Source organism: Jaculus jaculus, chromosome 15, assembly GCF_020740685.1.
Source record: "Jaculus jaculus isolate mJacJac1 chromosome 15, mJacJac1.mat.Y.cur, whole genome shotgun sequence".
Taxonomy (NCBI): domain Eukaryota; kingdom Metazoa; phylum Chordata; class Mammalia; order Rodentia; family Dipodidae; genus Jaculus; species Jaculus jaculus.
Genome location: NC_059116.1, coordinates 57088131 through 57110378, shown reverse-complemented (window position 1 = coordinate 57110378; position 22248 = coordinate 57088131). Strand labels below are relative to the sequence as shown.

Sequence of the window (22248 nt, the reverse complement as noted above, 5' to 3'; positions counted from 1 at the left end):
AGTATCAAGTTAGGCAACCTGAACAATAAACCCTTCTCTGAAAAGCATTTTACAAAGAATATCACACTGCAATAAACATAGGACAAATGAAAAACATGTATATAATTTTCACAAGGAAAACATACAATAGAATACAAAACTGGAAAAGCCATCACATCCAAACCATGCTATATTTATAAATGAAATATTACATAAGCAGAAAGTATTGGCACATGCAGTCAAGGACAAATCTCAAAGATAGAATATCAAATTATAGAACATCAGATGCAAATGAGTATATTCAGGATAATTCTACATATAAACTTTTAAAGGTAGGCAAAACAGTGTGTGTTATTAGACATTAGCATAGTTGGGCTGGAGAGATGGCTTAATGGTTAAGCACTTGCCTGTGAAGCCTGAGGACCCCAGTTTGAGGCTTTATTCCTCAGGACCCATGTTAGCCAGATGCACAAGGGGACACACACGTCTGGAGTTCCTTTGCGGCAGGTGGAAGCCCTGGTGCACCCATTCTCTCTCTGCCTCTTTCTCTCTCTGTCTGTTGCTCTCAAATAAATAAATAAATAATAAGCAAAAAAATATTTTTTTAAAAAAAAGAAAAGAAATCAGGATGGTCATTGTCGTTTGTGGAGAAGAGAAAAGGTAACAACTGGGAGGAAGCATGGAGAAGTCTCTACACATGGACAAGTCCTTGATCTTAGCAATGGTTAACTTGTTTCATTTTCTTTTTTGTCAAGTCAGGGTCTCACTTTAGTCCAGGGTAACCTGGAATTTACTATGTAGTCTCAGGCTGGCCTTGAACTCACTACTTCTGCCTCCTGAGTGCTGGGATTAAAGGCATGCCATCATACCCAGATGCTTGGTTCATTTTCTTTTAAATTAATTTATTTTTATTTGAGATGGGGGAGGGGGAGAGAATGGGCATGCCAGGGCCTGCAGCCACTGCAAGTGAACTTCAGATGAATATACCACCTTGTGCATCTGGCTTACATGGGTCTTGGAGAATTCAACCTGGGTCCTTAGGCTTTACAGCCAAGCACCTTAACCGCTAAGCCATCTCTCTAGCCCTAACTTGGTTCATTTTATGATAGCAAACTGAACTGTATGAACTATACTGAATTTATTTTTCTTTTTTTTGTGATTTTGTTGTATCTGTGTATGTGTGTGTGTGTGTGTGTGTGTGTGTGTACATGTATGAACACATGTGTGTGGAAGCCAACAATCAATGTTGGCTGTCTTCTTTTCCTCAACCTTTTGAGATAGGGTCTCTCTCACAAAACCAAAAGGTCTCTGATTAGGCTATAGTAGCTAGCCAGCAGCAATCTCTGCTCTACCTCTGCCATGCTGAGATAATAGGCACATGCCACCACACCCTGGATTTTATAAGGGTGCTGGGAATTCAAACTCAATCCTAATGCTTGCATGACAAGGACTTGACCCACTAAGCCTTCCTGTTAGCACCTAGAATTCACTTTTCTTACTGTATTTTACTTAAGGCACATTTAAAAACATTTATGTGATAGCATCAGCCTTCAATCTGAGTGCTTAGGAAGTAGAAGCAGGACAAATACAAGCTCCACACCAGCTATATGCTGAGACACTGACAAAAACAAAAACCAAGGGTTAGGAATGTAGCTTAGTGGTAGAGTGCTTGCCTAGGATGTGCCCTGTGTTAGATCTCTAGCACTGTAAATTAAATTACAAAGTTATTTACCTGTTTTTTCTGTGTTCTATCCCTGTTTCTCAGCCAGTCGTCCATTTGCTCCTCAATTTCTTCTATAGATGTTCCATGATCATAAGACTGAATGTATGTATGTTCTAAAGGCACATACATAGGAAATTCGGGTTTTGGTTTTTTAACCTTAAGCTTCTTCAGTTCTAAAAAAAATGTTTAAAAGAACCAGTTATTGAAACTTGTTAAGAATAATTTTTTTTAGAAATATTCTGACATATTCAGCATTGCATTATTGAAATATAAAACTTAGATGCTCCCAATATGATTATTACATGGTCAGCATGTTAATTTGCATATACCTTTAATTTTTAAAGTAACTTTAAAAAATATTTTATTTATTTGAGAAAGAGAGAGAGAGAAAGAGAGAGTGAGCGAGCAAGCATGCCAGGGCCTCCAGCCACTGCAAATAAACTCCAGATGTGTGCACCCTCTTGTGCATCTGGCTTACATGGGTCCTGGAGAGTCGAACCAGGATCCTTTGGCTTTATAGGCAAGTGCCTTAACCACTAAGCCATCTCTCCAGCCCTTTCAAAGCACCTTTTATTCAAACATTTCATTTTGGCACAATAGAAAAGGCTTTAATTTACTGTCTTCATCTAATTCTTATCACACATTAGATATATAATGGGAAAGTAACATAACACTTCAAACTGACCATTTTCAAATGTTTCAAAAAAGTAGATCTTGGAGCTGGAGAGATGGCTCAGTGGTTAAAGGAGCTTGCTTACAAAGTCTGACCTCCCAAGTTTGATTCCCCAGTACCTGCATTAGGCCAGATGCACAAAGTAACACATATATCTATAGTTTTTTTCTTTTTTTTTTTGCAGTGGCAGGAGGCCCTGGTGTGCCCATTCCCTTCCCCACCATACCCTGTCTTTGCTTGCAAATAAATAAGTAATTAGTTTTGCAAGGTAGGGTCTCACTCTAGCTTAAGCTGACCTGGATTTCACTATGTAGTCTCAGAATAGCCTTCCATGGTGATCTTCCTAGCTCTGCCTCCCAAGTGCCGGGATTAAGGGTGTGTACCACCATATCCAGCTCCATTTTTTTTAAAAAATAAAATAAAAGGGTGCTTGGACTGGAGGGATGGCTTTGTGCTTAAGGTGCTTGCCTGCATAGCCAAAGGACCCAGGTTCAATTCCCTAGGACCCACATTAGCCAGATACACAAGGGGACCACACATCTACAGTTTGCTTGCAGTGGCTGGAGGCCCTGGTGTGCCCATTCTCTCTCTCTCTCTGTCTCTCTCTCTCTGTGAAATAAATAAATAAATAAACAACCCCCCCAAAAAAACAAACAAAAAAAGGAGTGCTAGACATTTCCCATAAGATATCAGAATAGCAGCAACACCAAAGAAGCCCGAGGAAAAAAAGAAGCAAGATACCATACAGTACACCTTTACACCAAGAAATGGAGGTGTGTAAGGAATTATTAACACAGGAGAGACCCTAGCAGAGGAGCAGGAGGGAGCTGGGGCTTCCAGCAATCACACAACCAACAAGAAGTCAGCTCCAGTCTATAGCCATTAGGAAGATCTTCTACTAGCCTGGCCCAGCCCCGTCTTAGCCAGAAACAGAACTAATGGGGAAGGGATTCTCTCACTCATAACTGGTCTACAAAAAAAAAAAAAAAAAAGAAGTAGAAGGTAATGGCAACCTGACTCCAGGAGGTACCCAGGATGTGATCTCATTCCAATGTGCCAGGCAGTGATTACTGGTGGGTGATCAAGCCCAGGTAAGCTTCCTCCCCATGCAGATAACTGGTCCCCCACTTGCTAGATTTAGGAACCAGCCCCACTAGCCCAGATCTCCCTTTCTGCTGTGTATGTTCTACCAGCCACTGCATCTTGCAGGAGAGAACCAGGATGATCTCAATCAAAAGTACCAGGCACTGAGTCATGATGGACAATCAAGTCCAGGTGAGGCTCCTTTCCCACACAGGTACCTGATGCCCAACTTGCAGGGACTAGGGACTAGTTCTGCTAATGCTGACTGCCATTCCCAACATTGGTACCCATCAGCTGCTCTAGGAAGGGATCCAAAGCTGATCTCATTCCAAGGTCCCAGGAAATGGGCAGCATTGGGAGAACAGAACCAAACTTGGGCAATGAGCAAGCCAAGCCTCTCAGGGTCTTACCCAGACCAACCTGGAGGCTGCATACACAAGGAGGCCTCTGCCCATACTTAAGTGCACCCAGCCCAAACCTATGGATAGATGCCATACCACTTCCACCTTGATCCCTTGATCAAAGATGACCAGGCCACTCAACGTGGGTTCCACAAGAGATACACTTGCTGCATTCTCAATAAGAGGAATATCTTGAGATAGGCAAATCCCAATACAAAACAAATAATGCAAGAGACCAAGACAAGAAATCTCCACCAAGATTGCCTAGTGGCTCAGGGAATTTTGCAGAAGTGGCAGAAAGAATTTGAGAGCCACAGAATGGGAGGGAATATCCAGAGGCATTGCTCTCCATCCTCAACAATGACTGACTACTGCTCTCACAACCCAAAACCCACAACTCCATGGTGAATACCAGCAATCCCCACTAAGGAGGCCCTTTAGTGGAGTAGGGACAGGGAGGAGGGAAATAATGACACCAATATATGATGTATCCATACAGTTTCAACTTAATTAAAAAAAAATGAGTACTTAGTGGAAGCCTCCAGTGAAAAATGAAGAGGAAACAGCAGACATAAAATCCCAAGATGAACTTACAATAAATTAAACAAACTTGCTATGAACAAATGCCTGGGAAAACTGGATGAGAATCAACAAAAAAGAACTCAAAGGCCAAATGAAAAGGGAAAAAAATCAACAAAAAGAACTCAATAGATGGACAAATGAAACAGAAGAGAATCAACAAAAAGTTCTCAATAGATGGCTCAAAAAAATTCAAGAGAATTAAAACCAAACAAAACACCCTGTGGTGGTTTGATTCAGGTGTCCCCCATAAATTTAGGTGTTCTGAATGCTATGTTTCCAGCTGATGGAGACTTGGAAAGTAACGCCTCCTGGAGGGAGTGTATTGTTGAGGACAGGCTTATGAATATTATAGCCAGTTTCCTCATGACAGTGCTTGGCACACTCTCCTGTTGCTATTGTCCATCTTATGTTTTCCCTGCCATCGTGGAGCTTCCCTTCAAGCCTGTATGCCAAAATAACCCTCTTTTTTCCACAAGCTACTCTTGGTGGGGTGATTTCTACCAGCAATGCAAACCTGACTGCAATAGTAAAGTGGTACTGAGGAGCGGGATTGCTGCTAGACACCTGACTCTGTGGCTTTGGCCTTTTGGAGCTGATTCTCAAGAGGACTCTGGAAGGATTTGAAACCTTGGCCTTAGAGATGCCTTGCAGTGCTAAGTACAGCTTGATGGACTATTCTGGTCAGAGTAGAAAGACAGAAATACAGTAAGAACTATGGACTGTGAGGTTTAGCTTATGAGGGTGAGAAAGAGCTTTGCTGGGCTAGAGGCAGTTTGTGTGAAAAGCTTGCTGTTATACCCATGTCCTGAGAAGTTGTGTAGGGTTGCTATGTGTAGAGATGAATTGGTTTGAGCAGAGGGATATGGCACAGAAAGAAATCTTTAGGCCAAAACTTGTGCCTGTTCAGCTGCAATTGAGAAATTACAACCTTTGGAGATTGGACCAGCTGACCTGCACTGGGGCCACAGGAAGAAATGTACACTCTTTTGAAGGGGCTTGAGTGCTCAAGGAGTGTCCTGCTCTCTGCCTTATTCCCCCTGAATTAACAAATTGGCACCCTGCCTGGTATTGTGGAGTGTAAAAAATACAGGAAAGAGAGGGTCATTGAGTTTGCAACATGGTCTTTTGTTTTGGAAATGGCAATGGGCAATATGAAGCAGGTTTTGTTGGTTGCCTGCATGAAGACGTGGTAGGGCCATGAGGATGAACTGTGGCTTGCAGTGAAGACCCAGTAGATTTGCTGGGACCATGAGATGGCTACCAAGGAATGCTGTCGGCCCAGAATGAAGTTTCTGAGGACTTTAAGTAGTAGCCTAGCTGGAGGTGCGGAATTGGAACTCCAGAGACTTCTTGTTGGTTAAAATTACTGGACTTGGAGATTTTTCACTGACTAGAGTTGTTGGACTTGGAGCTACAAAGTTTGATGTTTTCCTTGGTTGTTTTAAACATTGTACTGGTTGACTATGTCTTTGCTATGCCCAATGCCATCTTTTGCAGTGTGAAAGTTTATTCTATGCCATTATGGGTTTCGGGGGGATTTTTTTTTTTTTTTTTTTTTGATATTATGGCTCAGTTGAAAGACCTTGGATTATGGGGATGTTTGAACATCATTGGGACTGATAAAAACTATGGGAACTTTTTTTTTCTTTTTTAAAATTTAATTTATTAGTTTTCTTTTCAGCAAATACAGGCAGTTTGGTACCATGGTTTAGGCTCATCCATGATCTACCCCCCCCCATTGGACTCTCCTTGTTGATGTAAATGGGTCATGCATTGTGGAGTTAGCCCACAGTTATTGGTACGATAAACGTCTCTGCATATCATGACGCAACATGTGACTCTGACATTCTTTCCACCCCCTCTTCCGCAAAATTTTATGGGAACTTTTTAAGTTGGATGAATGCATTGCATTTTCAATCATATATGGTTACCACTTTATGGGGGCCAGGGGCAGAATGTGGTGGTTTGATTCAGGTGACCCCCATAAAGTTAGGTGTTCTGAATGCTAGGTTCCCAGCTGATGGAGATTTGGGAATTAATACCTCCTGGAGGGAGTATATTGTTGGGGGCGGGCTTATGGGTGTTATAGCCAGTTTCCCCATGACAGTGTTTGGCACACTCTCCTGTTGTTATTGTCCACCTTATGTTGGCCAGGGGGTGATGTCCACCCTCTGCTCATGTCATCGTTTTCCCTGCCATCATGGAGCTTCCCTTCAAGTCTGTAAGGCAAAATAAACCTCTTTTTCCTATAAGCTGCTCTTGGTTGGGTGATTGCTACCAGTAATGAGAACCTGACTGTAACCCCCTCCTCCAAAATAAAAACAGTAGGCAAAGCAAAATGGATGAAAATCAACAAAAATAAACTTGATGGTCAGGGGAATAAACTCAATAATGATATGATCAAATACAGAAATGAATTCTAAGAGACAACAGGAAAGTTAAAACAAGAAATAAAAATGTCTACCAAATCAGAGAGCCAGAGCCTCAGAGGCCCCCAACACCTCAGCACTGAAGCAGACCAAAAATGAACCCAACATGGCTCAGGGAAATCTTGCGGAAGAGGGGGCGGAAAGAATGTCAGAGTTACATGTTGGGTCATGATTTTCAGAGACATTTATCATACCAATAACTGGGGGCTAACTCCACAATGCACGACCCATTTTCAATAATAAGGAGGGTCTAATGGGAGGGGGTAGATCACAGATGAGCCTAAATAATGGTACCAAACTGCCTGTATTTACTGAAAAGAAAACTAATAAATTAAATTTAAAAAAAAAAAAAAAAAAAAAGAAATAAAAATGTAATTCAGTAAGGAGATGGAGATGCTGAAGAAACAATAATGGAAAAAAATGATGCAACTCACTTAGTAGGCTTGCCAGGCATGGTAGTGTATACCTTTAAACCCAGCACTTGGGAGGCAGAGGTTGGATCGCTGTGAGTTCGGTGCCAGCCTGGAACCACAAAGTGAGTTCCAGGTCAGCGTGGGCTCAGGGAAAGAAAAAGAAAAAGAAAAAGAAAAAGAAAAAGAAAAAGAAAAAGAAAAACAAACAAACAAAGAAAGAAAGAAAGAAAGAAAAATTCCCCCAAAAGCCTTACCAATAGAATAGACCATGTGAAAGACAGACTATCAGAACTCAAAGACAAAATGGGACACTTTAAGAAAGACCAAATATTCAGAACATAGGCATACAAGAACAGGAAGAAATACAAGAAAAGGACATAGAAAGCTACCTTCTACAAAACTGCTGAAGAAAATTTCCTAACCTTACAAAAAGAAAGACCCATCCAGGTACAGGAGACACATAAACACAAAATAAACAGGATGAAAGAAAATCTCATTTTACACTTAAAAACACTAAACACAGAAAATGAAGAGAGATAGTAATAAAAGCTGCAAGAGAAAAACAGCTCATGACATAAAAAAGTAAACCCATCAGAATTATCTTTGATTTTTTAATGGAAACTCTAAAAGCCAAAAGGGCTTTAAATGGAGAGTTTCAAATGTTAAAAGACCATGGCTGCTATTATACTATTATATATACAAACTACTATACTCAGCAAAATTATCCTTAATAATAAAAGGTGAAAGACAAAACTTCCCATGATAAAAGCCAGCTTTATGATTATATGAGCACTAAGCCAGGCCTACAGATAAATAATGCATGGAATACTCCATATTGAAGAGAGGAATGAACATACTGAAAAGGATGGAAAAACTACAACAAACCTGAAAGCATATAAAGATCAATAAAATAAAAAACTCCACAAGGCCTTCAACTTGACAGGGATAAACTCACACCTCTCAATTATAACTCTGACCATCAATGGCCTCAACTCCACAAACAAAAGACACAGGTCAAAGACAGATATAGTGGTACATGCCTTCAATCTCATCATTCAAGAGCCAGAGAGGTAGGAGGACCACTGTTGAGTTCAAGGCCAGGCTGGGACTACAGAGTGAGTTTCAGGTCATCCTGGGCTACAGGTGAGAGCCTACCTAGGAAACAAAGAGACAGGTGGGGCTGGAGATATGGTTTAGCAGTTAAGGCACCTGTCTTAACTCTGGTTCGATTCCCCAGTACAAACATAAAGTCAGATGCACAAAGTGGTGTATGTTGCAGTGGCTTGAGGCCCTGGCACTTTTCCTTCCTTCCTTTCCTTCTTTCCTTTTTCCTTCCCTTCCCTTACTTCATTTCCTTTCCTTTCTTTCTCTCTCTCTCTCTTTCCTTCCTTCCTTCCCTTTCCCTTTCCTTTTTTTCTCTCTTACTCCCTTTCTATCTATCTATCATCTGTTTCTTTTTCTCTCTCAAATAAATAATTAAATATTTTTTTAAAAGACAATTTAACAGGCTGGATTAAAAAAATTGGTAAGCTGGGCGTGGTGATGCACGCCTTTAATCCCAGCACTTGGGAGGCAGAGGTAGGAGGATTGCTGTGAGTTCAAGGCCACCCTGAGACACCATAGCGAATTCCAGGTCAGCCTGGGCTAAAGTGAGACCCTACCTCGAAAAACCAAAAAAGTAAAATAAAATAAAACTGGATGCATCCGTTTGCTATTTACAAGAGATACAACTTACCATTCAAGACAGGTACCTCCTTAGGGTAAAAAAGGATGAAAAGAACAACTGGGCATGGTGGTGCACGCCTTCAATCTCAGCACTTGGGAGACAGAGGTAGGTGGATCACCATGAGTTCAAAGCCACCTTGAGACTACATAGTGAATTCCAGGTCAACCTGGGCTATAGTGAGACTGTACCTTGAAAAACCAAAAAGATGAAAAGATATTCTAAGCAAATGGAAATAGGAAATAAGGCAAGTGTAGCAATAATAGTATCTGACAAAATAGGCTTTAAACCAAAAGAAATCAAAAGAGATAAAGCCCTCCTCATATTCATTAAGGGAACAATCCAGGGCTAACGAGATGGCTTAGCAGTTAAGGTGCTTGCCTGAAAAGCCTAAGACCCACATAAGCCAGATGCACAAGATAGCCCATGTGTCTGGAGTTCATTTGTAGTGGCTGGAGGCATACCCATATTTTTCCCTCCCCCTACCCCATCCTTTTCTCCCTCTCAAATAGATGAATAAAAATTTTAGTCTTAACTCAAGCAATAAGACAAGAGAAAGGAATACAAGGGATACAAATTGGAAAGAAGTCAAATTAGTTCTATTTGCCAGTAGTATGACTTTTGAACTGAAAGACTCCACCAAAAAAAACCTCCTAGAGGTTCTCTTGGAGTATAAGAGCTACACATGGCACCTTAAACTCCTACCCTGAAGATACATAGAGTCAGATTTACACGGCTAAGAACACTGGAGATAATAAGAAAACCCAAGCACCAAATTAACCCAATATGTAAAAATCCCTACATTTATAACAGAAGAAACACAAAAAATCAAGACAATACAATTCCACCAAAGATTATAAATGCAGGCTGGAGGGATGGCTTAATGGTTAAGGTGCTAGCCTACAAAGCTAAAGGGCCCAGGTTCAATTACCCAAGACCCATGTAAGCCAGATGCACAAGGTGGTGCATGCTTTTGGAGTTTGTTTGCAGTGGCTGAAGGCACTAGTGTGCCCAATCTCTCTCTATCTGTCTCTTTCTCAAATATAAATAAAAATAAAGTATATTTTAAAAAATTTAAGCTGGGCATAGTGGTGTATACTTTTAATCCCAGCACTTGGAAGGCAGAGGTAGAAGGATCGTTGTGAGTTTGAGGCCACCCTGACACTCTATAGTGAATTCCAGGTCAGCTTGGACTAGAGTGAAACCCTACCTTGAAATACATACATATATACATACATCCACCCACCCACACTCACACATATAAATGGATTAGAAATGACCTCCAGTGAGACTGTTTTAGATGAAATGCCTGACAAAGGTTTTAAAAAAATAGTATAGCTATTCTCAAAGAAATTAAAGAAGAAAACAAACTCCTGAAGAAATCCCAAAAGAACACAGAATACCAACTTAATGAAATAAGGTCAATACAAAAAATGAATAAGGAAATAGAAATAATGAAAAAAACAATCAGAATTACTAGAAATGAAAAAGAAAGTCAAATAGAAAGCTCTGCAGAAAGTAAGTCTCACTAGTAGAATGGATCAAGGATATCTAAACTAGAAGACCAGGTGGCAAGTCTAATACAGTCCAACAAAGAGAAAGATAAACTAATAGGAAGGCATGAATGGGAATTTAAAGATATTCAGGATACTATGAAGGATCAAACATAAGAATTCAGGGCAGCTGAGATGGCCAGGGGTGGTGACAGCAGCAGCAGAGGAAGTGGAGGAAGAGGCAGTGGAGGAAATGGCAGTGGACCCCAAGAGGCTCCGACCCAGCTCCCTCCCATGCAACCTTGGGCTGTAGCCATGGCCACAGCTCCCCAGGCTCTTCTTGCTCCCTCCCTGGGTGGCAGAGGCCTGGCTAGCCACCCTGCTCTCACTCTGGAAGGCCCAGATGCTGTGCAGAGAGGAGGCCTAGTCATGAAAAGCCCCCAAACATCCTGAGATCACTTTTGAGATTGGTGCTCATTTGAAGGCACCAGACTACTTACTTACAGAAATGATCTAAAGAAAAGGAACAGGAAAGATTAAAAAGTGAAGAGATGCCTCTATGTATCAGAGTTTGGTAGAACAGTATAAATTTGAATTGGCAAACACTGTTTCCACACACTGGGAGGTGTTTGAATTGTACGGAACAGCTGCAAATGTATCCATCACGGGTTGAAAAAATTGACTATGAGGAGGGCAAGATATTAGTCCATTCTGAGTGCCAGTCAAGTTTATTGGGACAGTAATAGGTTGTGACCCCTTGAGAGACCTGCACTAAGAAAAGAAGGGTTAAAAGATTTCTTTGATTTTATTTATTTATTTTTTGGTTCTTTGATTTTTTTGTTTTATTTTTGAGATAGGGTCTCAATCTGGTCCAGGCTGACCTGGAATTAATTATGTAGTCTCAAGGGGGCCTCAAACTCAAGGCGATTCCCCTACCTCTGCCTCCTGAGTGCTGGGATTAAAGGCGTGCACCACCATGCCCAGCTACAGATTTCTTTGATTTTAAAGCTGAGAAAGAAGTTCTAGCTCACTGGACAGACAGTTGCTATTACACTGCCAAGACTGAAGCAATTAATAAGGAAGGAACACTCACAGTTCAGTATTATGATGGCGTAATCCATTGTTTAAAAAGAATGTGCATGAAAGCAATGCCTGGGGATGCTAAGGGGCAGGTGAAATCCCAGCATCCATTAAAGCTGGTGTTGTCCTATCCACACAGCTGGACCGTGTTACCAGTCTATGGGAAGCGATGACTGGATTGCTGTAGTCAAAGCAGCAGCTGCTACTGCAGCTGCAGCCAAGAATAAAACAGAAACTAAACCTTGTACCAGGGCTAACAGCAATAAAGATAACAATGAAAGAAAATGGTTTAAAGTACCTTCAAAGAAGGAAGAAACTTCAACTTGTGTAGCCACACAAGAAGTTGAGAAGGAAGAGCCACTTACATCTAGTGAACCATTTGCACTTCACATAGACAATGTTCCAAAGATGGACCTTCCTCAGCCAGAGAGCACATTATAAAACAAGAGGAAAAATAATCAAGGCAACTCATTTCAGGCAAAAAAAAAAAAAAAAAAAAAAAAAAAAAAACTTAACAAGATTACTAGTTTGTTGGCATCCAAGGCTGTTGGTGTAGATGGTCCTGGAAACAAAGAAGACTCCTGGAGCAGGTATGTATGACACAAATAGTATTTGATTTTTTGCAAGGTCCCCACAGAGTGACCACAGAGCTATAGGAACTTCCTGGTCACAGCTGGCCACAGGATGCTAAATCATTGATGATAGGTTTTAACACTGCCTCCTCCCAGCTACACACACAAACTAAGCCACAGACATGATTATTATATGTTCTCAGTAGACTGACGTGCAAGCCTTTGTTTCAAAATTTGCAGCCTGGATACAGATATCCTAGGGTATAAGCTTCTAGCTGGACACCTTTAACTAGCTTACCAAAAGACCCTTATACAAATACTTTTTTGTTGTTAAATAAAAATCAAACTTTATTGAATATAGGCAGAGATGGATTTTCAAATTATTTTTGTTTCATAGATGTTCTGTAAACTATCTGGTCCATGGAAGCTCCTCTCATATAAAGATGCTTATATGTTTTTGTCAAGTTTGTATTTTGTTTCAATTTTATATTCACAAACATATATTTAGTTCTAGATAGGAGCACTTGTGCTTGGATGGCTAGCATGGTATATACACTGCTCAAGCTGGTGATAAAAGGTCAACTGCTCTGCAGTAACTTTCACATACATGTACAAATTGGAATCTTAGTGAATATTTTAGCTTTACTCTTATTTTTACATTAGCATAGCTGATGTAAGTTACAGGCAGTCAAATACTTTTGTTTCCTACCTTCCAACTGAACAGAAATACACATCATTTTCGTTGGGTTAGACACACTTTTTACATCTCAACAAGAATGACATACATAACCCTTTTGTGAACAAAATTACCAGGGTACTAATGAAACTATCTTTGGAGGAAGCTTAATAAGCATGTTTAAAATACATCGTCGTGTGTTTTCTGCTTTCTTTCTATATAAGATGATAACTGTGTCAGTACTGACTTTTGTTGAACTGCCTTCCACAGAGATGGGGTTCAAAAGATTGTTCACAATCATGAAGTAATTCTTCCCATTTAGATTCTTCACCAAAAGATCAAATGATCTCTTGGTGTTTGCAGTGGCTTGAGGCCCTGGTGCACCCATTCTCTCTCTGTCTATTGGTCTCAAATAAATTAATAAAAATATTTTTTTTTAAAAAAGAATTTGGGCTAGAGAGATGGCTTAGTGGTTAAGTGTTTGCCTGTGAAACCTGAGGACCCCGTTTCAAGGCTCAATTCCCCAGGACCCACGTTAGCCATATGCACAAGGGGGCGCCACGCCTCTGTTGTTCATTTGCAGTGGCTGGAAGCCCTGGCGCACTCATTCTCTCTCTCAACCTCTCTCTCTCTCTCTGCCTCTTTCTCTGCCTGTTGCTCTTACATAAATAAAGATAAAAAAAGAAAAATTAAAAAAGAAAGAATTCTAAAGGTGATAAATTCCTTTAGCAAGTGGCAGGATACAAAATCAATGCACAAAAATCAATAGCTTTTCTACATGCAAAGGACAAATATGTACAGAGAAAGAAATCAGTGAGAATGTCCCATTTTTCAACAGCAACAAAAAAATTAAATACCTTGTAAGAACACTAAGCAAGGATGTGAAAGACTTGTATAATGAAAATATTTTTTTAAAAACTTAAGAAAGAAATCAAGGATGACTTGAGAATATGGAAAGCTCTCCCATGCTCCTAGATAGGTAGAATTAATATTGTGAAAATGACAATTCTACCAAAAGCAGTATACATATTTAACACAATACCAATAAAAGTACCAGCATCATTCTTCACAGAGATTGAAATGTGATCTCAAAATTCATATGGAATGGCAGAAGGCCTCAGATATCCAAACATATCCTCAGGAAAAACATATCCTCTGGTGGTAAAACCATACCCGATCTAAAGCTATAGTATACAGCCATAGTGACAAAAACAGCTTGGTACTGGAATAAAAACAAAAACATAGACCAATGGAACAGAATTGAAGACCCAGACCTTAGGTCAAATAACTACAGCTGCTTGATCTTTGACAAAGGTGCCAATAATGTACACTGGAGAAAAGACAGCATCTTCAACAAATGGTGTTGGACAAAATGAAAATGAAATTAGACCCACTCATTTCGCCATAAGCAAAAACTAAGTCCAAATGGATCAAAGACTTCAATATAAGACCTGAAACTCTTCAACTACTGGAAGAAAAAAATCAGAGGCACTCTCCACAATATAGGTCTGGGAAAAGACTTCCAGAACAAAACTCCAGTAGCCCAGGAAATTAAGCAAGCACTCAACCAATGGGATCTCATGAAGTTAAAAAGCTTTTGCACAAACATACCAAAGCAAAGTCAATACATTACCCACTGAATCAGAGAAAATCTTCACCAGCTATACCACTGACTGAAGCCTAATATCTAGAATCTACAAAGAACTCAAAAAACTGAACAATAAAAATAAACAACCCACTGCAAAAGTGGGGCAGAGAACTAAATAGGGAGTTCTCAGAGGAAGAATTACAAATGGCTAACACACACTTAAGAAAGTGTTCAACATTCCTAACCATTAGGGAAATGCAAATTAAAACTACTATGACAGCCGGGCGTGGTGGTACATGCCTTTAATTCCAGCACTCGAGAGGCAGAGGTAGGAGGATTGCTGTGAGTTCGAGGCCACTCTGAGACTACATAGTGAATTCCCAGTCAGCCTGGACTAGAGTAAGACCCTATCTTGAAAAACCAGAAAAATAAATAAATAAATAAATAAATAAATAAATCTACTATGAGATTCCACCTTACCCCAGGAAGGATAGCAATCACTAAAAAATCAAATGAAAACAAATGTTGGCAAGGATGTGGAGAAATAAGAATCCTCATCTACTGTTGGTGGGAATGTAAGCTAGTAAAACCACTGTGGAAATCAATATGGAGACTCCTGAAAAGGATGAATATAGAGTTACCAACAGACCCTGTTATTCTCTTACTGGGCATTTACCCTAAAAGCTTCATACCTCAGTTCAGAGATATTTGCTCAACTATGTTTATAGCTGCTCCATTAATAATAGCTAAGAACTGGAATCAACCCAGGTGTCCATCATTGGATGAATGGATAACCAAGATGTGGTATATCTACATGATGGAATTCTACTCAGCAGTAAGAAAAAAATGACACAATGAAATATGTAGAAAAAGTTCAAACTTGTAACAGATCATTTCTAAGTGAACTCACAAAATCAGAGAAAGACAATGATCACATTGTCTTACTCATCTGCAGTTCCTAATCTGGATCACCTGAGTTGCTGACATATCTGAATGGCATCTCCAGGCTTGGACAACAGGGAGGGGAGGGTATAGGGGAAGAGGAAGGGTAGTGGAGGAGAACACAAAACTGAACCCAAGTTGAACTGGTAGAATCCTATATCCTGGAAGTTAGATTAAAAGGTGGAACCCTCAAGAGGACCTTGGGGGGAACACTTGAACCAAAGGGCCCTAGAGCGGGTGAGATGAAGCCTAACCTTAACAAACAGAACAAACAGGCACATGCCAGGGCTGGCAGCCACTGCAAACGAACTCCAGACGCATGTGCCACCTTGTGTATCTGGTTTATGTGGGTCCTGGGGAATCGAACTAAGGTCCTTTGGCTTTGCAGGAAGCACTTTAACCACTAAGCCATCTCTCCAGCCCTGCAGTTGCTAGATTTTTGCTTTGGCTACCTTCAGATTTCCACAATACCTGTACATAATGAATTGTGCATGATTTATTAAGGGCTTAACTTCTTAGGCAGTGTTAAGACTATAAGAATATAGTTATAGCCATAACTGAATTAATTTCCTTGGTTTCCTGTTTTAAAATCTGAGCCTTAATGTAGTTTTAATATCTCCTTTGTGTATTATTTTAAAATTACTTATTAGTAGCCTAATAAAGACTTTAAAATATGTATCTTTTGCTCTTCTTCATATGTGCTTTAAAGGATAGCCCAAATTTAACTGATATTGTATTGAGGTGTTCAGTGTTATTTTAGGCCTGATTTGCATTGTTTTGGTACCTCTACTAATGCTGTACTGAATCAATGGTCTTTTATATTAATCAGTATGTCAGTAATTCATACATTCTGATTTTTTGTTTTGTTTTGTTTTTCAAGGCAGTGTCTCACTCTAGGCCAGGCTGACCAGGAATTCACTATGTAGTTTCAGGGTAGCCTCAAACCCATGGTGATCCTCCTACCTCTGCCTCCTGAGTGCTAGGACTAAAGGCATGTGCCACCACACCTGGCCATACCTTCTGATTTTCTGTGATTATCAAATGGTTAAGTCTTTGCTGTTATTTTCAATATATCATTGAATTTTTAGGGACTTTTTTTTATTGTGTATTACTATATTCAAAATCCCAGATAGAAGAGTATTTTGTATTTTCAACTGTCATAATATACTCAGAATGTTCTATATCGGGGACTTGAGTAATAAAATGTTTCTGGAAAATTCATTACAATATCAATCTTTTACTACTCACAATCTGTGAGGTAAATATGATTGTGCAATTTTCTTGTTATATGTGGGAGTTAGCAAAAGAACAGTATCATACATTTTAGAGAAGCTGAGTTAAGAAAAAAGAAAACTGGTATAACTTGGCTCTTGTATTTGTGTAATTCAGCCATTTTTTGAGAGCTATTGCCACTTTTGTAACAGAGACCGCTAATCCTTAATGAGAACTCTGAAAATTATTTTAGATTTTAAGGAACAACATGCTGTTCCCCAATTTTTTATTTGTAATTTCTGGATGATTTTTTTTCTACATTCAAAGTATTTTTATTTGAGTGAGAGTATAAATGAGTATGAGTGTGCCAGGGCCTTCTGCCACTGCAAATGAACTTCAAATGAATGTGCCACTTCATGAGCCTGATTTTATGTGGGTACTAGGGAACTGAATCTGGGCTGTTAAGCTTTACAAGCAAGCACCTTTAACCTCCAAGTCATCTGTCCAGCCCTCATTTCACATCAAACCACCATTGTTAAGACATTACATTGAGACAAATACATTTTTTTTTAAATTTCACTTATTAGAGAGAGAGAGAGGGAGGGAGACACAGAGATAGAATAGGCATGCCAGGGCCTTTAGCCACTGCAAACAAACACCAGATGCATGCACCACCATATGCCTCTGGCTTATGTGGATTCTGGGGAATCAAACCTGGGTCCTTGGGCTTCACAGGCAAGTGCTTTAGCCACTAAGCCATCTCTCCAGCTTGAGAACAATCCATTTTATAAGCAGGTCATACACAGCCAAGTGGCTAGAGGACTGTGGCAGGCCAGTTCCATGTCTAAGAAGACAGTCCAATGATAAAGGCAGAGTTACAGTTCTAGACAGCTTGAGGAAAACTGTCAACACAGAAACGCTGCTTGTGACAAAGGGAGTAAAGAGGCACAGGTTATTCCGAGTCAAGTGTGAATGACCACGGCCTGGAATCACAGGTTCAATTTGTTCTGAGTCATCATGTTACATGAACTCTTCTAGTCAGCAGAGAGCCATAAATCGATGTGTTTACCATATGCATTGGTGAGGACGTCAGGAAGGTGGCTTAACTCAAAGTGGGGAAGACTGCTGTAGCTCTCTGATGCTACCTGGTGGCAGTCTTAGCATTTGGGTTGGTGGGAGCCAGTGCTCTCCTAAGTTAAATATATCCTAAAGTTTTACCTGATGGAGGGGATCAGATACAGAGGTTGGTAATAGGTGGCTCTTAAAGAGGATTAAAGACCACCTGAGATCATTTTAGCTCTGGATCTGCAATACTCCAACTCTCTGCCAATCGTGGGAGTTCCAGTCAGTCTGCAGAACCTTCAGCACTGATGTGGCTTTTTCAGGGAACTCAAATCCACAAGACAAATGATTAGAATGCTACCAGCAGATTTGAGGACTGAAGAAGGAATCTAAGAGGCTGCATCTTAAAAGTGTGTGCTCGCTGCAGGATCCACCATGCCTGGGAGGGGGTCAGAGGCCACTGTCCTCCTGGCCCACCTTGCCCAATATGGGAGCTGGCTAATTTTTTTTTTTTCTTTTCTTGAGGTAGGGTCTTAATCTAGTCCAGGATGACCTGGAATTCACATGTAGTCTCAGGCTGGCCTCGAACTCATGGTAATCCACCTACCTCTGCCTCCTGAGTGTGCTACCATGCCTGGCTCTAATTACAAGTTTTATAAGAGAAATAAGCAAAACTGACCAGGGGAGGGGTTCAGCAAGCACAGAGGCAGAAAGCCACCAGTTCCCCTCCTCTGGTCATCAGACACCAGCATTTCCAGGTCAGGTTTGCGGCCAACGCCTCAGAAGCGATGGGGAGGGTGGGGTGGTGTGCAGAGCTATTCTGCATCTTCTTCCTCTTGGGAGATAGCAGCAAGGCCAGGTCACAGAGCTCCCGAGGGTTAGGGTTGAAACCCAGCTCTCTGCAGTCTACTTGCTGGCAGGAGCCCACCCACCTATGAAGAAAATACTCCAGTGCTCTGGCTGCTGGTTCTATTTCTGCAGGTTATAGGAAGGAAGCATGGTATTTCATCCACCCAATTCCAAGGAAGATCCATACCAAAGAAGCCTATGGGCTTAGGTGCCGTGCCTCTCAGTAAGGGATTAAAACCGTTCTCTTCACAATAATGAAGCCAGCCTTCTAAATAGACACTTCTCTGGTACTTTTAGAAGCCACGTTCCACTCTTGGAATTTATCATCAGCATAGGCTGATGCCTCTGCAGCCTCTCAGGACAGCATGAATAGCAGAGATCCACTCTAGGCCTTATCTTTGGTACATAAACCCCTCTCTGTATCTTGGAGCCTCTGTGAAGTCAGTAGAGGCCCCTGCTCAGGGGTTGGAGCCCAGTTCCAGTGTGGCGGCTCAGTTCCTCCAGGACCAGTTTCTCTTGCCCATACATTTCATGAAATGGAAAAGAAAGCACATCGGTTGGAACGTTTTTCTTTCTGTAGAGCCTATTAAGGTGCTGAATATTCTTGTTGTCAACGCAGATGATCCCCATGTCAAATTTCTGCACTCCTAAAATAGTCCTCACAATCTCCATATTTTTGCGAAGTGGTGCTCTCCTGACGGGGATGACTCGCTGGAGATTTCTAATCACCAAACTCATTTTGGGGGAACACCCGACCCTTTAAAGTGTTTGGACGGAACCGCAGCCTGCAGACGAGGAGGGCTGGCCCGGCCACACTAGCAACAGCCTGTCCGCCGGAAGCCCCAGTGCAGCTCGCAGGGAGCGGAAGCCGCCTGGATGATTTTTTTTGTGAAAATGTTTTGTAACTAAACTCTTAATTTGTATGCCATATGTTAATCCTGCTTCAAAGTTGAAAGCTGAGATATAAAGCTCTTAGCTATCTTTCAGTTGGTATCAGTAATACCAAGAAAGATGAAGCTCTGATTATCAATGCCAATGAGTTAAAATGTCAGTCATTACTAAGATTAATTTATTTATTTGAGAGACAGAGACAGATAGAGAGAATGGGTGTGCCAGGGCCTCTAGCCACTGCAAATGAACTCCAGATACATGCACCATCTTATGAATCTGGCATATGTGGATTTGAGGTATCAAACCTGAGTCCTTAGGCTTTGCAGGCAAGTGCCTTGACTTCTGAGCCATCTCTCCAGCCCCTGTTTAAGTTTTTTACTTTGGAATAATTATAAATTCACAAAAAGGTCAAAGATAAACACAAAGGACTTTTGTACCCTCATGTTGCTATGTATAATACTGTTGTAGTAACCTTTTCATTGCTGGATAATAACCCAACCAGAAGCAGCTTATGAGAGGGAAGGGTTTATTCCAGGAGTTTCAGGCTTACAGAATACCAGGAAAGTTGTATCACTACAGAAGAAGCTGGCTCACTGGAGCTTGCATTTGCAGCAGAGAGAGAAAAACCAACCCCATCAAGCACCAGAGCTCAAACTGGCTCTTTACACACCTTAGGGCTGGACTAAAAGATTTACCCTAGTGACACCTCCTGCTGGAGACTTAAGTTGCAAACTCAATCAAAAATATGGGGGGGGCATACATTCATATTCAAACCACCACAAGTATCAAAACTAGTACATTGACAGCGTTAGAAAGTTTTAGTCAACACTTACGGTCCATTCATGACAGGTCTATGTTCATATGACCTGCACCTCAGTCCACACTGGTGCATTGGTAGCAGAATTTTCTATTCCTCAATTTTCTTTTAGTCCTACTTCTTTCGTCTATCCCTCCATTTTCTCTAATATCTGGTAAATTAATGCTATTTTCATTTCTTTAACCTTGTCATTTTGAGAAAATGACTGTGATAATCATATACTGCATAACATTCTGGTTTTTTTTTTTCTTTTTTCAAAGTAGGGTCTCACTCTAGCCCAAGCTGATCTGGAACTCACTCTGTAGTCCTAGGCTGGCCTTGAACTTATGGTGATCCTCCTACCTCTGCCTCCCAAATGCTGGAATTAAAGATGTGCACCACCACGCTAGGCTAAAAAAAATTTTAATATTTATTTATTTGCAAGCAGAAAGAGAGAAGAGAGAATGGGTGCACCAGGATCTCCAACCACTGCAAATGAACTCCAAACACATGCACCACTTTGTGCATCTGGCTTTACATAGGTTCTGGGGAATTGAATCTGGGTTCTTGGGCTTTGCAGGCAAATACCTTAACCACTGAGCCATCTCTCCAGCCCTAAAAATATTTATCTATTTTATTTATTTACTTATTTGAGGAAAAGAGGGGGGGGATATGGGTGTCCCAGAGCCTCTCATCACTGCAAATGAACTCCCGATGTATAAGCCACCTTGTGCATATCCTGTGTAACATTTTAAGACTGACTTTTTTCACACAGAATAATGCTCTTGAGAGCAGCCAAATTCCTCCATGTATCAATAATCATAACTTTTTATTAATAGTATTTACGGCATATACATACCATGTTTTGTTTAACTAGCTACCAACTGTAGGGAATTTTAGTTTTTTACAATTTGATGCTCTTTCAAGTTTGCATCTAGGAACAATCATATACAAGTTCTTTTGAATTTTGATAAATGTATAATTGCTAGGTCATATGGCAAGTTCATATTTACAGCTTTTATTTAATTATTTCATGAAAGAGAAAACTGGCACACCAGATGCTTTAGCCACTGTAATCAAACTCCAGATGTGTACATGTATCTTACATGGGCTCTGAGGAGTCGAACCTGGGTCCTTAGGCTCCATAGGCAAGCACCTTAGCCACTAAGACATCTCTTCAGCCCCCATATTTAGAGTTTTAAGAAACTTCCAGACTATTTTCCAAAGTGCCTGCTCTCTTGTTCCTAGCCTAGGCATCGATGTTAGCATGTGGTATTGTCACTATTTTTAACATTTGTGTGGGGGGGAATCAAGGTAGGGTCTCACTCTGACCCAGGCTGACCTGGAATTCATTATGTAGTCTCAGGGTGGCCTCAAACTCACAGTGATCCTCCTACTTCTGCCTCCTGAGTGCTGGGATTAAAGGTGTACGCCACCATGCCCGGCATTTTTAACATTTTTGTATTCAAGTAGACATGTAGAAATATGTCATTAATTTTTATTTCCCTCTTGGCTTGTGATGGTGAAGCATTATTGCATGTCGTTCTTTGGTATCTGTATAATCCCTTCAATGAAATCTATCCTTATATCTTGTTATCTTGTTTTATAACTGGATTTTATTATTGAGTCTGAGAGTTCTTCACATATTTTTTATCTTATTTTTTATTGAAAAATTCCATAATTGTAAACAATATCCCATGCTTATTCCTTCCCTCTCCCCTATATATTTTTGATATGGTCAGATATGTAGTTTGTAAATATTTTCTCCCAATATGTATCTTGTATTTTCATTAGTATTCACATTTTAAATTTTGATAAACATTAATTTGGTGTTTGTTGTTTTCTATGGTTTGTGCTTTGATATTATGTCAGAGATCTGAACACTAATATTCAGATTGTTTTCCTGTTTTCGTGAAAGACATAATTCACATTTACATAAATTTATGACCTATTTTGAGTTATCTTTTTCTCTAAGATGTGAGGTTTAGGTTGAAATGCCCTTACATCCTCTGCCCCTCTGCTATGAATATCCAATTGATTCAGACCAGGTATTTTGGGTTTTTTGTTGTTGTTTGAGACAG

The 22248-nt window shown here is 40.4% G+C and overlaps 2 protein-coding genes and 1 pseudogene across 3 annotated transcripts in view; 1 reads left to right on the top strand and 2 right to left on the bottom strand.

Annotated features, from left to right (window-relative positions):
• The window catches only part of Dnajc1 (DnaJ heat shock protein family (Hsp40) member C1), a 258114-nt gene that overhangs the window by 79063 nt on the left and 156803 nt on the right, over positions 1–22248 (bottom strand). The window contains exon 11 of the mRNA XM_045134760.1: positions 1712–1875. Within this exon, the coding sequence (XP_044990695.1) occupies positions 1712–1875 (164 nt within the window). The remainder of the gene's footprint in view (positions 1–1711; positions 1876–22248) is intronic.
• LOC105944767 lies at positions 3633–13198 on the top strand (annotated as a pseudogene).
• Positions 18922–19255, bottom strand: LOC105944768 (endoribonuclease YbeY-like). 2 transcript variants are annotated; one of them, XM_045135151.1, is made up of 2 exons: positions 19126–19252; positions 18922–19050 (listed from the first exon to the last, which is right to left on the bottom strand). In XM_045135151.1, the coding sequence occupies exons 1-2, from the start codon at positions 19216–19218 to the stop codon at positions 18922–18924; spliced, it is 222 nt and encodes a 73-aa protein (XP_044991086.1). In that variant the 5' UTR covers positions 19219–19252. The 2 variants fall into 2 exon arrangements, with proteins under 2 accessions (XP_044991086.1, XP_044991085.1); XM_045135150.1 differs by having other exon boundaries at positions 18922–19255.

Bases quoted from the DNA above. Each gene is read 5' to 3' on its own strand.
- LOC105944768 (XM_045135150.1), bottom strand. From the start codon at position 19,218: ATGAGTTTGGTGATTAGAAATCTCCAGCGAGTCATCCCCGTCAGGAGA.